Raw genomic sequence first — 16,796 nt, 5'->3', positions numbered from 1 at the left:
CGAAACTATAAAAGCCTTGTATGAATCTGGAGAAGGGTCTCGACCCGAAACATCACTCATTCCTTCTCTCCAGAGATGCTGCCTGTGCCTCAGAGTTACTCCAGCATTTTGTGTCTATCTTTGGTTTAAACCAGTATCTGCAGTTCCTTCCAAGTGGAGCCTGGTGGAGTACATGGGCTAATCAGCATCAATGGTGCCATAGTCAAAATGATTTAGCTTCAAATTCCTTGGCATTAATACCACCATCTGTCCTGGACTAGCCACATTGATATGACAGCCAAGAAAGGACACCAACACTTCTACTTCCTTAGAAAACTGAGGAAATTAGGCATGTCTCTCACGACTCTTACAAATTTCTCCTGATGCACCATAGAAATCTTGTCAGCTTGCTTGGTTTGGGAACAGCTCTGCCCAAGGCTGCAAGAAATTGCAGAGTTGTAGATGTAGGCCAGTCCATCACACAACTAGATACACAATACCCCAGACAAAGTCTCCATCCTGTAGAATTGTAGTGACATCCATTTCCCCCCGTAATATAAAAACTCTACATACCCTCAACACTCAAGCGTTAGAGCTGTTAAGCTTTAATTCCATGCATTAGTTGCATTAGTCACAAGCCTGTTCAGCACAATCTTTAGTTTGTTCTTTTGGCTGATTAAGCACCAATATTGCAGCATCACCAGATTGGTACCTCGTTTTTAAGTGCATTTTCTGCCACTCCTGACAGACCCTTCACTTTACGATAATGGCATGAGTCAGCCCTGCATCGATCAGGATAATTTGTGCATGCAGGTTAAAGCATGCAATCCTAGCACTTATAACAAAGGATATTTTTTTTAAGGCAGAGATAGGTCCTGATTAGTGTGGGTGTCAAGGGTTATGGGGAGAAGGCAGGAGAATGGGGTTAGGAGGGAGTGATGATTGAATGATTGAATGGCGGAGTAAACTTGATGGGCCGTATAGCCTAATTCTGCTCTTATTACTTACGACCTTATGAACAACACTCAGGCTTTCTGTTTTGAGCAACTGGGACAATTGTTAACCAATCGCATTAAGTACACTGGATGTGCCACACAACATTGTTCTAATTGCGAAGATGCACAAAGTCTGTGGGGGTGAATAGAAGCAACTGCTGCCAACAGTCAAGATAGGCAAGGACAAGATCTTAAAACTCCTCTCATTTTTCTTTTTCATTACCTACCTCCAAGTGAGATGTGAAGTAATTTCACGTGACCATGGGCCTGGAATCACTTAGGCCTAACCAGATATTTAGTTTTCACTGTACCTCAGTACACGTGACAATAAGGCTGAGATAGATAGATTCTTGATATAGTACAGTAAACTAAACTAAATATTGTTAGAAGAGTCTCAATTAAATTGTTAACCTTTTAACAATTTTCAGCATTTTCTGTTTCCTACAGCTCTGCATTTTGTAATTTTTTCATGCCTTCGCTTTCTCCATTTACCCCCTTTCTTTTTCCTTTGTCTATGTGCTCTCTGATTATTAACCCACCAACCAGAATATCATTAAACTGGCATTTCTAATTTAATATTAAGTATCGAGAAGTGCAGTAGCAGATCATACAATCTCTTTTACAACATTCACTAGTTTCATTCACTATTATTGATCTGCATGTGGATTACTCAATTAGCTAAATTCACCCTACCAATTGATTGTAGAGGGATTTGAACTCTTGATTCATTTCACCACATGGACAACTTGTGCAAACTTCCCTTGGTTTTACTACATTACTAGCTTGAATGCAGCAAGAAATCTTGAACAAATAAATAATCGAGGTCAAACTGACATTTTACTAAGTGCTCTCTATCACATTGTTCAATGATGAGGACACTTAGTATATTTATGGCTGCAGATTAGTTGGAGCACAGTGGAATTGTTTAAAAAAAGTAACATGGTACGATGGCAGCACAACTGCTTCAGGTTATATGAAATAACCCTTAAGAGTGCTTATGAAATAGCTTTTAGGTTTATTGAATTATACACTTTCAGAGGTGTGGGGAGAGTTCAATGGCAAAATGATACAAGAACCTCTAAGTTCTCTTATTCATTGCCATTCAAACTTCATTTAACATTTTCTTCGTAGTTATGCTCACCAGTGGTCTGTATGGAGTATGCACATTCTTCCTGACAATAGGTGCAGGTGTAGGCCATTCGAGCCAGCACTGCCATTCAATGTGATCAAGGCTGATCATCCACAATCAGTACCCCGTTTCTGCCCTCTCCCCATACCCCTTGATTCCGCGAGCCCTAAGAAACTCTCTCATGAATGCATCCAGTGAATCGGCCTCCACTGTCTTCCGAGGCAGAGAATTCCACAAATTCACAACTCTGAAAAATATTTTCCTCATCTCAGTTCTAAATGGCCTATGCCTTATTCTTAAACTGTGGCCCCTGGTTCTGGACTCTCCCAACTCCGGGAACATGTTTCCTGCATCTAGCACGTCCAATCCCTTCATAATTTTGTTTCTATAAGATCCTCTCACATCCTTCTAAATTCCAGTGAACATAGGTTCAGTCGCTCCATTCTTTCATCTTACGGGTCCCACCATCCCGAAAATTAACCTTGTGAACCTACGCTGCACTCCCTCAATAGCAAGAATATCCTTCCTCAAATTAGGAGACCAAAACTGCACACAATACTCCAGGTGTGGTCTCAACTCAGAAGGACCTCTGTACAACTGCAGAAGGACCTCTTTGATCTTATACTCAACTCCTCTTGCTATGAAGGCCAACTTACCATTAGCTTTCTTCAATGCCTGTTGTTCCTGCATGCTTACTTTCAGTGACTGATGAACAAGGACACTCAGGTCTCGATGTACTTCCTCTTTTCCTAACCTGTTTAGGACCAAGGTAGTCCCAGAAGACTGGAGATTAACTAATGATATTATTTCATTTGAGAAATAGCAATAATCCAGGAAATTATAGGAGAGTGAGCCTTACTTTAGTGGCAGGGAAGCTGCTGAAGACGATTCTTAGGGATAGCATTTACCTTCATTTCGAAGAGAACAGGCTAATTAGGAAGTCAGCATGGCTTTGAATGCAGCAAATCATGTCTTACTGAATTAATTACATTTTTTCATTTGCTGACAAACATCATTGATGATAGGGCAGTGAATGTGGTCTGCAATACAATACAAACTTTATTGTCATTGTGCAGTGTACAAGTACAGAGACCAGGACTCCAGTAATACATTTGACAAGAACAGGAAGGCAGATTATTATCTGAATGGTGTCAGATTAGGAAAAGGGGAGGTGCAACGACACCTGGGTGTGCTTGTACATCAGTCACTGAAAGTAAGCATGCAGGTACAGCAGGCAGTGAAGAAAGCTAATGGCACGTTGGCCTTCATTGCGAGAGGATTCGAGTTTAGGAGCAAGGAGGTCCTACTGCAGTTGTACAGGGCCCTGGTGAGACCACACCTGGAGTATTGTGTGCAATTTTGGTCTCCTAATTTGAGGAAAGACATTATTGCTATTGAGGGAGTGCAGCGTAGGTTTACCAGGCTAATTCCCGGGATCGTGGGACTGACATATGACAAAAGAATGGGTCAACTGAGCTTGAATTCACTGGAATTTAGGATGACAATAGACAATAGGTGCAGGAGTAGGCCATTCAGCCCTTCGAGCCAGCACCGCCATTCAATGCGATCATGGCTGATCACGCTCAATCAGTACCCCGTTCCTGCCTTCTCCCCATACCCCCTCACTCCGCTATCCTTAAGAGCTCTATCCAGCTCTCTCTTGAAAGCATCCAACGAACTGGCCTCCACTGCCTTCTGAGGCAGAGAATTCCACACCTTCACCACCCTCTGACTGAAAAAGTTCTTCCTCATCTCCGTTCTAAATGGCCTACCCCTTATTCTTAAACTGTGGCCCCTTGTTCTGGACTCCCCCAACATTGGGAACATGTTATCTGCCTCTAATGTGTCCAATCCCCTAATTATCTTATATGTTTCAATAAGATCCCCCCTCATCCTTCTAAATTCCAGTGTATACAAGCCCAATCGCTCCAGCCTTTCAACATACGACAGTCCCGCCATTCCGGGAATTAACCTAGTGAACCTACGCTGCACGCCCTCCATAGCAAGAATATCCTTCCTCAAATTTGGAGACCAAAACTGCACACAGTACTCCAGGTGCGGTCTCACCAGGGCCCGGTACAACTGTAGAAGGACCTCTTTGCTCCTATACTCAACTCCTATGAGAGGGGATATTATTAGAAACATATAAAATTCTTAAAGGATTGGACAAGCAAGATGCAGGGAAAAATGTTCCCAATGTTGGGGGAGTCCAGAACCAAAGGGTCACAGTTTAAGAATAAGGGGTAGGCTATTTAGGACTGAGATGAGGAAAAAACTTTTTCACCCAGAGTTGTGAATCTATGGAATTCTCTGCCACAGAAGGTAGTGGAGGCCAGTTCACTGGATGTTTCCAAGAGTTGGATTCAGCTCTTAGGGCTAAAGGAATATGAGGGGGGGGGAAAGCAGAAACGATATTAAATGATCAGCCATGATCATATTGAATGGCGATGCTGGCTCGAAGGGCCGAATGGCTCACTTCTGCACCTATTTTTCTATGTCCCTCATGCTAGGCTGATCCATAAGATTAAGATGTATTGGGATTCAAGGTGGTTAGTTTGGATTCAGAACTGACTTACCTGTAGACAGCCGTGGTGAGCGGTGTGCTGGCTGGAGGTCTGAGACCAGTGGTCTTCTGCAGGGATCTGTGCTGGGACCTCTTGCTGTGATATACATTACAGCCACATGTTTACATACCTCCTTATAAAAGATTACGGTTATGGCACCGGAACGACCGAATTCGGACTGCCAACATCTCTCTCGGCCGTGCCTGCCATTTCCGACCCACAGCTTCCTCGGCTGTGCTTACCGATTGATGCCACTGCCACAATTGCTGTATTGAGACTTGTGCTTTGGACAGGTAGGGCTTTGCTTTAATGCTTCAGCTGAAAAAGGCAGTTCTTGCTCAGCCTAAATGTTATTGTTGGGTCTCTACCCATGAAATGCCATATATTATACTGCAATAATGGACACGATTACCCTCGCTATGGTCCGTTATAACGAGGATTTACTGTTCATAAATGACTTGAACGACATAGATGGCTGGTTAGCAAGTTTGCTGTTGACAAAAATAAAATCGGCTGACTTGCAGAATGTGAATGGAGTCAAAGGATAGAGCAAGAAATAGATCAGTTATAGATGTGGGCAGAGAAATGTCACATATAGTTTAATCCAGGCAAGTGTGAGGTTGCACTTTAGAGTCCAATTTTCCTCCTGGGATAAATATAGTTTGATCGTATTGTAGAGGATCAAATAAGACGAAATTATACATTTAATGGCAGAACCTTTAGCAAAACTGATGTACAAAGGGATCTTGGTGTCCAAGTCATTAGCTCCTAGAAAGCGGCATATGGTACACTTTCCTTCATTGGTCAGGGGATTGAAAACAAGAGCAAGGGGAGCACAGTGATGCAGCGAGTAGCACTGCTACTTCAGTGCCAGAGAGGGGTTCACCCCTGAGCTCGGCTGCTGCCTGTTTGTCTGTGACCATGTGATTTTCCTCCCACATCCCATATGTAGGTTGATTGGCCAGTAAATTGCTCCCACTGTGGAAGGACTGGGTGAGAAAGTGGGATAACATAGAATTAGTATGACAGGATGCTCAATGGTCGAGGCGGATTCTATGGGCGACAGTTATGTTGCGGTTTTAACGAAGTTTGGTGAGGCCCCGTTTGCAATATTGTAGGCAGCCTGATTGCCCCACTACAAGGACATGGAGGCTTTGATGGATTTATCAGGATGCTGCCTGGATTAGAGGGAAAGTTACAAGGAGAGGTTGGACAAACCTGGATTGTTTTCTCTCAAACATCAGGAGTTGAGGGATATGATAGAATTATATGAAATTTTGAGGGGCTCAAATTGGGTAGTCAGAATCTTTACTAGGATGGAAATGTCAAACTTGGAGAAACCTGAGACAAGACTGTTATAGAAGGAGCATGTAGTGCAAGTAGAAGGTCAGTAAGGGCAAGAGTTTCAAGTGCAGGAGAATAGCTCCAACAATAGGAAATATTCCAATTGGCGTGTTATCTTGATTCTGACATATGACCATCCCTCATCATCACTGGATCCAAGTCCTGGAACTTCCTACCCATGAGCATATTAGCTCAAGGTAGCCCTCTACATCTCCACCTACCCCATCAAGTCTTATAAACAGTGTGTGTTCCAACAAGGTTCCCTCTCATGCTAAACAATATGTAGACAATCTGCTTAATCTCTCACACGAGAACAAACCCTCATCGCAATGGAGCGAGTCAACCGCAGAAGATGAAAAGCAATTCAAAGGATTAGAAAAGTCCTCTGTCTCGGATAAGATGTTAAAAAAGGTCTGATCATGGTTTTCTAATCTCCTTGACTATGTAAGGAATGTTATGGACTGAAGAGCTGTAAATAATATGGTAGTTTAAAAGAAAATGGTTGGATAATTTTGACTTTGTCGAGGATCTTTAATTGGCATTTGATAAAGGAAATTGCATTTGCCTTCAATGATCAACAGGATTACAAATATTCAAAAAAATCAGATCAGTCAGAGAATAATAGCAAAAGGCTTAGTGTTAACAGATCTATTTTGATAGCGTAATCAGTAAAAGTGGTAAACTGCTGGGACAAGTGAGAGATGGATTATGCCATGGTTATGTTATGCATGGCTTAAATAAGTCAAGGAATTCTTAATATTTATGATTAATAAATATTAATAAAGGCTTGACCATAATAAACATGCCACAGCTTGAAGAGAAATTACATTACACAATTCTAGAATTAATTCCATTTGGCTTGAGTTAGAAACAAATGTGTTGTTTAAGTACAGAGTTCTTAAAAGAGTGAACTAGATGAACAAATTTCAAACAGAAATAGAACAGAGCCAGTCAGGCAATATCAGTGGAAAGAGTAGACAGACACAAAAAGCTGGAGTAACTCACCGGGACAGGCAGTATCTCTGCGGAGAAGGAATGGGTGATGTTTCGGGTGTCTGAAGAAGGGTCTCAACCAGAAACGTCACCCATTCCTTCTCTCCAGAGATGCTGCCTGTGCCGCTGAGTTACCCCAGCTTTTTTGTCTCTCTCTTCGGTTTAAACCAGCATCTGCAGCTCCTTCCTACACATACTCAGTGGAAAGAGAAACAAGTCTGCAAATTTCAAAGATATGTAACAGAAACAGTCACAATAATAGACCAATTACCTTAATATAGACTGGGAAACAGTGCTAAAGGTAAGAAAGGAGATTATTTTTGGATTTATGTGGCAATATGGACTGGCAGGTAAGTTATTGAAAACTACTGCCACCAGGTACAAATATTGCATGACCTGCTGTGCTTTGCCATCTTTTTCTTGAAGTTTTGATAAACATTTCCAAAGGATTTCCCAGGTCTCAACTGGAATAGGGTCTTCAATTCTGGATACTCAATTTACGATAAGTTAACACAGCCTTGGATAATTTGCTGAAGATTTACTTGAATGAATTAGATAGAGAATCTTAAATCTGTGCAGAGAATGTGACTGTTTTATTTACACTGCAAGTGACTGTGATACATATATAGGTGGAGGTGTAAATAGATTCAATGTTCTGCAGAGTAACAAAAAATTAAACAAATATTTGATTTTAAACATTTATAGATCTAAGGGGGAAGAACGTGGGAGTAGAATTAATTGACTTGTGCTAATCTTTTTTTGTATCCAAAAGGTGTTGGTATGCACACGTCACATGGCCAAAAAAAAGAAATAATGTTTAACTTTTTTAGTTTAGAAATTTTAGTTTAGTTTAGATACAGCATGGAAACAGGCCCTTCGACCAGCAACCACCTGTACCCTAGTTCTATCCTAGACACTGGGGACACTTTACAGAAGACAATTTACCTACCAACCTGCAAATCTTTGGAGGTGGGAGGAAACCGAAGCACCTGATGCAAACCCACGTGGTCATAGAGAACAAACTCTGTACAGACAGCACCTGCAGTCAGGATCGAACCTGGGTCTCTGGCGCTGCCCCTAGAGGTGCCAGTACAATGTACCAGCACATAACATCACAACTACCACTGGCACTAACAAAGTTGACATAAGTGCAACTTTGCAAATGGCCACAATGCAGTACAATTCCAGATTTCAAGCACACAAAAGATCAGTGAGTATTTCAGGCTCCCATCAAAAAATAATCCAATCTATTTATTGGATCAAGTATTGTACAATACTCCAATTTTGAGGTGCAGATGTTTAGTATGGGCACACCAACAATTCAAATGGACGCTACCGATTCCGTAAATATTTTTGGTGCAGGTCGACCACCGATTTTCCGGCAACTGATGGTCCGGCACCTCCTTTAATCCGGATGAAGTTACGAGCGCACTACCCCCCCCCCCCCTTCACCAAACTCCTGCGAGTTGGGCAAGACTTGTAAGACACTGCTCAGTTCGATGTGTGGTAGAATTCGTTAGGATTGCAGTGTTGCAAGGAAGTTTGCAGTGCAACCAAACAAAACCATTTTCAGTGAATATTGACAAGTTTTCGGGTTGTCTTCGTTTGATGGGTGCAGCCGCCCAGAGGCCTGGCTCAAGGCGCTGCTCTGCCGGGAGCGTGGGAGGCCTACACGACCCGCACCCACCACTCGGGGCCGCTGTGTTTGGGGGTAGACAGTGCAAGCAACAGCGGTGTGACAGCCAAGCCGCTGCTTCCAGTGACATTTTAAAATCTGTCACTTTGGAAGCGATACTACTGCAACACACATAAGGTCATCAATGACAGGAGCAGAATTAGGGCAGAATTCAGCCCATGTAGTCTACTCTGCCATTCAATCATGCCTGATCTATCTCTTTCTCCTAACCCCATTCTCCTGCCTTCTCCCCATAACCCCTGACACCCGTACTAATCAAGAAACTATCTCTGTTTTTAAAATATCCATTGACTTGGCCACCAAGTCTTGGTATGGAAATTAATAAACCTTTTTAATTTAATTTAATATTTTTATTCAAGTTTCTAGCAGTCCATGGTGCTTTTGAGATATGGGAGGGGTATAATGAGTAGTAGATCAGAGGTGTATTGTAGAATAATTATTACGTGACCTCTGTTGGTCTGTCAAAACAGGCTCTGGAACCAAGGGTGTTGGGGGAAAAAAAATCAGTGGTGGACCTATATTTGCAGGCTGACTTGCTGAATAATGCAAGAGTTCAGATTTTGTTTTCAGTTTATGACTTTACATTGCAATCATGTGTCACGCATTCCACTACACTTTCATCGTTTCCAAGCACCCATTTCCATTGCTAACAATTATTGTGCAGATCTGAAATTCGAATAAAGGAATTGTATAAAAGTCCTGAAAATATTATTTTTCTCAATTGTTATCAGATTGTAATAGTGTGTCTCAAACATCCATGGTGCCAAAAAAAAAAATCACAAATGCAGTTTTTGTAAACCTTTTAATAGTTATTGAATGTTCTACATCTTACAGTAAATATACAATTACAAACTCTTGGCTTAATTCTGTCACTTAGATCACTAACTGATCTTATCCAAAAAAAAATAAAATAAAAAAACAGATTTACACTTCATAGTCACAAGTGTAATCTGTGGGTCTTTCAGATTCCATAAGTAACTTCTAATCGGCGTTATTAAAACACTTAGATTCTATGAACTACGCTTGGAAGACAATGACATTTCCATAATTCTCCTCTTGCTTTATTAGTGTTCCAATAGAATTCAAAATAAGGAAGTCCAAAACTGCAATTGAAATACAATAAAAGGAAAGCCCACAGACTTGTGTTCTGAAATGCTCCCTGTAGCTCAAAGAAGCATCCAACTTCAGTTAAACCATAAAGTTTTTTTTTTCTATTAAGAATAATAAACATCAATCATTAAACAACTTAAATAACACTTATGGTAAAAAGCGCTTAAATTACATATCTGAACTGCAAAGGTTTCCTAGGTTATCTTCCTTTAAAATGCAGGAGCAACACTCGTACACACCGTTTAATCTCTCCTATATAAATCTGATATTCTGAAGTACTTATGACATTGAATTGGGCCAGTACAACTATTAATATGCATTGTTCAAGTCTTGCATTACAGTACTTATTAATTTAGCAAAGGTGTACAAAAATCTTTTAAAAGGTCATGTATAACTATAACTGAATTGGTAAACCTGGTTATGTTAAATTAACTAGGAGTGTTTTGTTTGCATTGGTATGCTTTTTTGTTGCAAACAATTACACTGGTTGTGAGCTAAACAGTCAAACTCAATTTTTTAATTACATTAGTTATCTGGCAGTATCCGAAATAGTTATTCAATATTAAAAGAACAGTCTGCAACTTCCATAGTATTTGAATTTGTTTTCAATACTTTAGCCATATTCTGAAATATCATGCCATTCATATTTTTAATGCATGATTATCTAGTAAGAAAATGCTCAATCCAATAAAAATTCAATGCACTGAAATCTAGGGCACCAATATCTCTTTTTAAAATGAGGCGCGTTAAAAATAAAAATCTGATTTGAGATGGTATGAAGGAACAAAAAAGATAAATATACATGAATGCAAGTTCAGCTATTGCTAATGTATTATACTGCACATTGAGTGTATAACAAGGTTATATCTAAAAACAATCAGCCAAACTATTGAAAACACATTTACTTCCACTTAATCAACTAAGATTTTTTTTCTGGTGACTTTGCACAATTAAAGATATCCAATTTTATTAATCATATGACTGTAAATAAAGTACTGCAAGCACTTTAATAGTTTGAAAACATCACTATTGATGGCCAATGTATTTTATGAACTAGACCAACTTGTCTGCTGTTGCTCTATACACAAACATTTTTTATTGAAGAATGGCACCCCCACGATGTTTAAGATTACTAATTATTTATATATTCTTGATAAAGTCGTACTTGCCTTCTTTTTACAGTCACCAGAAATAATAATTGCGTACAGACTTTATCAAAATAGAAATGAACAAATTATATCTTATGATCTGTAGCTGTGATTAGCATTTCTGTGGGCAGTGATATCAAAATATCTTCACTAGTGCCATAATACTGATTTGACAAATGGCGAACCATTTAGTGAAATATTCTGGTCAGTATCAGTATAACTATGCAAAATCAATCAGCCATATTCACTGAACTATAGTAAAATGGCAGTATTTAAAAGGATAGAAAGAATCGAATGAACTTTATTTTTATGCAAGGAATCTGAATAGTTCTATCTATCACAGTATGCACTTCAGCTCATTGATGAGCAGCCAATGTACGCAGACTGCACTTTGGCATTAAGCATTCCCAAGTCAGGGAGAAATTGATTCTGACAGAGTAAAACATTCTCAAAAAAAGACAAAGTGCTGGAGTAACTCAGCAGGTCCAGGCAGCATCTCTGGGCGAACATCGGTAGGTGACGTTTCAGGTTAGGGCCCTTCTTCAGAATGGTTTGAAAACATTCTCAAATTTGACCAAGCTCTACAGCAGATCTGCCCACTAACTCTACCAGCTTATTTGTGAAGAGGGGAAAATCAATAATACACCGTAAATTCGTACCAAATTTAAGCCAGTCTTGTTTTCATTTTGGTCCATAATTCGCTGGAGGATAAAGTTCCTTCAGAAACAAATGGAATGAATCAGAATGTTTTTTCAAGCCTACCCCAGTACATCCATTTACGTAAATGTAGCAAATTTGTACAAAATCTGTACCAGACATTCTCAAAAGTGGCCGAAATATTTGCCTCCATTTAGTAGATCAGTTTAACTGAATTTACAAATATATTACTAATACAATGACTGTCAGAATTTAGATCATTACAATGAGCTGAGAAATTTATTTTGATTCCATGTATAAACATTTTAAGATACATAAAATTACTTAAGTCAGTAGGGCAAAACCAGTTAATGTCACACTAAATAGTTCCCATTTGTCTGTACATTTCAGAAATTAGTGGGAACTTTAACCTCAAGATAATTACTGCAAAACCACCGTTTCTTTGCATACTATACTTTAAGCAAACCATTGTGCTAGTTCTCCGCCATCATTAACATTCTGTAAAAAGCTGATCTTAAGAGCAGTAAAGGTGTGTTGGGTGGACTGTTGTACTCATGATTTCTCAGTGAGATAAAAAAAAATCTCACCAAAAACATAATCACAAGCTAATCACATTTGCATCAATAGTGGTTGGTTCTGTTCAAAATTGCTCTCTGCCCATTGCTCTTGTATCCGGCAGCAATATTGCTTCTGATTAGCACTGGGTAATTGGAAATAAGGAAATTCATTTTGCATAACACCCATTTTATAGCTTCAAATTTTGATTTAAAAGCAGTTGCCAAATCAAACTCACCATGTCTAAATGAATTTCAAGTTAAAACTACACGCCTGATGTTTGTAACATCACCACTGGACTGGAGAATTTCTAAAACACTTGTTGATTTAATTTAAATGAAAATCCAAACATTTCTCCTTCCCCATTTTGCGGGATGCAAGAGCTCTCATCACCAACCTGTACTTCTGTCCTTAAGGTTGTGGAGGGTACCATCTAATCGCTGCAAAGTTTGTAAGTTAGTGTCGAAAAACTGATGGATACTATACATTTAAGCTGAACCTCATTTTCTCATGTGGAATGGTTTAGTAAAACTTAGTCCAAAATTCACCAGAGAAATTAACTAGTTTGTTAAATCAAGGGCATAGTAATTTTAAGAAATACATCATGAAAATTCAGGCAAATTTAAATACTAAACCAAATAATTGTTGTTCTAGCAAATAAAGTGGATAGGAAACTATTTTTTTTTAATTTGGGAAACTCAATTTCTTCTTTTAAATGGAATGTTGCTCAAAAATGCCACCATTTGATATTAAATAGATCTGATCATCCATAACTTAAACTGATATTAAAATTGCAAACGCACTAAGATTTAAAATGACATCTTCTGCAATAATTCTGTAATGCTAGAAGAGGCAAATCAGATTGATTTCTAAGGCGGCAACAAGTATATCTGGCTACTTACAAATCAGAATATTTATATTTTTGTCTAAAATCTTCAGCATCAGAACGCCTCCTTTAATATTGCAGAATATACCCTCTTTCCCATCTTCATTAAACAGGCTACATTAAGCAAAATGCTGCTCCATATAACCATAGCTTTGTTAGGTTAGGATCATGGTGTGTGCATTGAAACCACCACATGTACTTAAGGAAATTAGCCAATTAAACCTCTTTTAATTATGTGATCTGTATGTAAAAAAATCTGCAACAGCAGACTGTGAAGTTTAATATATTTGATTACAATTCTATTTAAAACCTAGGTCTCATATAGTTTGTTCTTCAAGAATCAGTCTATTAAGCCAACCACAAACACAATAAGGGCGTGTTACATACATATCTATATATATTCATGTATAAAGTCTTGTACCTGTTTATTAGCATAGATTTTTTAAATATATGTATTGTGCAACATAACCTATCTTATGAGTTTTGACAGAATTCTGATATGTGATCATTTTTAAATTGAAGGAAAATATGTACTCCTTAAAACTAAATTTATTTCAACCTCATACCTTTGTCAGTGCTTTCCAGTCATTTACATTCATTCCCTTAAGTATTTACCATAACAAGGTGAAAAGAATTCACTTGCCAGTCCATGACAGCGTCCATTATGTGTGGATGGTACTGTTCCGCAAATTCCTATCAACTAAGACCCTCAAGAGTTTTTAAATTGCAGTGTTCTCCTATTTAGGTCTTTTCAATAAGGAATATCTGAAATTGTAATTACTCTGCTTGAAATTGTATAATTTTTTAATGACTTAGTTTGAACTTCCAAATAAAAAAAGCAAAAATGTCAGTTAATAACTTTACCAAATACACAATTGGATAAATTTAGTGAGGGAGACTGCATAAAACCATTTAAAAGATACCAGTGAGCTTAATGGTGGCAGGATTTCACAGGTTTGTGGAGAATAACCATTTGTGTATCATGAATCCAGATTTTTGACATTGCTGACAAGTAGCAAAGGAAAGCCAATGCCACAGAAATACCACTTTCGATACAGCGCAACCTGTATTTAGGACCCCAAAAGAACACAGTGCTGATTTAATAGCTGCAGTGGATTGGCAGCCAGGTGAAATGGTGCTCAGCCAATTACTTCATCTTGAACAAAGAATCTGGCCAACTAGCTTAAACAAGTAATGCGGCATTACTCAAGCCATCTCAAGAACTCACTGTGCTGTAGCAATGAAAAGAGTGCTCCATTATTTCAATATCCCTTTAACCCCTCAAAACTTTCCTGAATAATTCTATCATAAACAAAGATTAAAGGCCATTTCAGTGGTGAGTACTAATATTGATAATGCCTTTTAAATGCAACTAGAAAGGCTAACATTCCAACTGAACATTTAAGGTTTAATGGCTGCTATTTGTTAGATTGAGAACATCAATCAGATCAAAGAGACAGTCACCCTTCCCTTTAAACTGAAATAATGTATTTATCTTGCTTGGGATTGATATTAGAGTTGGGCATATTTTTTTGCGTTTAGATCTCAATCTAGACCTCCGTATAGGATCTCAATAATAGAAATGGTGAACATGCAATTTTTATAAGGATATAATCTCACCATTGAATAGGCCCCTTTGGCCGTAGCCTCTCTAGTAATAACAAATGTTGGTCTGTAACAAATTTGAATAGCTACAATGGAAAATAACTTGGAAAATGAGGCAGAAATTTGGAGAAAAGCAGCTTTTACAAAAAAACACTAAATGCATAAAGTGACCTTTGCACTTTGTCCTTGCAAACAGATTTGGTGCCATGTGGCTTCGATGCACAAGCACCAACGTAAGACTTGAGTAGTTGCATACAATGTCTGACTCCAGATCTATAAGAGAAGAAAGAGGGAGAGAGAGAGAGAGAGAGAGAGAACTTTATGCCAAGTCAAACAAATCTAAAAGTTAATATGAATGCAAGTAATTTCATTCAAGAACAGAAAAACAAGGAAATCCTGGATGGAACATTTTATGTTCCGTACAAATATTTTCAATGGAACCTTGATTTAACTTTTATTTGGATTTTAGAACTTAAAAAGGGAAAAAAATGTTTTTTTTCCCCCGATTGTAAATGGAAGGTCTTAGTAGAGAAATATGGATGCAATGCAATCAAACAAGCAAAATCCTGATTCTTAAATTGTCCATTAAATAATTGGTCATTTAAATTTGCCAGCCAGAAATTAGGATCATGCAAATGGAAAGGGACCAAACAATGGAATTAGATACAGATGTTAATTTAAAAATAACAAGGAGTGGCTGTGCACAAAACAAAGAGTTTATGTAACTTTAGAATGGAAAAAATGACAAATATGGCATTCTATTACAATCAAGACTAAAATCTGCACAGGTTTTGGAAAGTGAATTACCAGTATAATTAAACACATCTTAAATGCACCCAATGTACTTTTTACTATAAAAACAGGAATCAATACATCAAGATTACAACGATTCACATTTCAGCTCATTAAAATTGGGAAGCAACTTGTTTTTTTGTAATTTCATATGTATTCCACACACATGAATCAGCTTTCTTTAAACACGCACACAGCGAACGTAAAGCAGGATGGAATTGATTCTTAGGAAACTGGACCCAGAGTTAACAGATGTAATTCAATGCAGACAAACAAAATTGTATTTACTGTTTGAGGCTTATTAGAGATGGGCAATATATTTCAGCCTTGTCTGTGCTGCTTAAGGTTTTTTTTAAAACATGAAATGAAAGCTAAAAACCAAAAGTAACGACATTGGAAGTTAAACTTACATGAATTGGTTTGCGAATTTACCAGTGTGGAGGTACATAGCTATACGCAGGTGTTCCTTGAGTCCTGTACGTTGGCACAGAAACTGGATGTGGTCCTAGTTGAGTATGTTGTGGCGTGGTCAGCAGAGTCCCTTTTGAGGCAAGGAAGAAATGAAAAAACTTCAGTTCAACATTTCAGATGCATGGAAATAACTATTTTGGGTGGAGGCAAACATCAGAATTCTGAGACAAAGTTGCTGGATAATATTAACACAGCCAACCTGCCTTTTCCTATTAATTGCTCGAATTCATACAGCGGGTAAAAATTACGTGCAAAAGTTATGCATGGCAATTGCTTTCACAGTATAAAATGTTTTTTAGGCACTTGCTATAAATTTTGAGAATTTTAAATTCAGGTGAATCAATGTTCAATTGTCATAGGTACTGAAGCAGTATAATAAAATTCTTACTTGCAGCAGGTGAATGATTAAGGAGAAAAAGTAGGTGATCTGTCCCATCCAACACTCGCATTTTTAAATCCTGCTTTGTATTTTCCCATTTTGATCCCATGTCTGCATTTTCTAATTCAATAGACTAAGGCTAGGAAAGCTGAAAACTATTATGCATGACCTGACCAAGTATTTTGAAAGTAGCATCACAGGTAAACAGGGTGAAGTAGAATTCTGGCTCACTGGCCTTCATCAGTAAAGGTATCGACTATTGAAGTTGGGACATTATGTTGCAGTTGTACAAGACATTGGCAAGTTTGCACTTGGAAGTACTGTGTTCAGTTTTGTCACCCTGTTTAGGAAAGATGTCATTAATCAGGTCAGTGCCGAAAAGATTTACAAAGATGTTGCCATGACTCGAGGGTCTGAGTTATAAGGCGATGCAAGGCAGACTTATTCTTGACATGCAAGAGATTGAGAGATGATCTTATAGAGGTGTATAAAA

General features: G+C 38.4%; 1 protein-coding gene across 2 annotated transcripts in view; it reads right to left on the bottom strand.

Annotated features, from left to right (window-relative positions):
- Positions 1–9,491: 9,491 nt before the first annotated feature.
- The window catches only part of fam168a (family with sequence similarity 168 member A), a 75,183-nt gene continuing 67,878 nt past the window's right edge, over positions 9,492–16,796 (bottom strand). For both annotated transcript variants that reach the window (XM_078402164.1, XM_078402162.1), the window contains exons 7-8: positions 15,864–15,994; positions 9,492–14,934 (exon numbers count right to left, since the gene is read on the bottom strand). In XM_078402164.1, coding sequence (XP_078258290.1) covers positions 15,882–15,994 — 113 coding nt within the window. In that variant the 3' untranslated portion in view covers positions 9,492–14,934; positions 15,864–15,881. The remainder of the gene's footprint in view (positions 14,935–15,863; positions 15,995–16,796) is intronic.

The sequence above is a fragment of the Rhinoraja longicauda genome, chromosome 7 (assembly GCF_053455715.1).
Source record: "Rhinoraja longicauda isolate Sanriku21f chromosome 7, sRhiLon1.1, whole genome shotgun sequence".
NCBI lineage: Eukaryota > Metazoa > Chordata > Chondrichthyes > Rajiformes > Arhynchobatidae > Rhinoraja > Rhinoraja longicauda.
The sequence above is the reverse complement of the archived record's forward strand: the minus strand, read 5'-3'. Positions and strand labels throughout refer to the sequence as shown.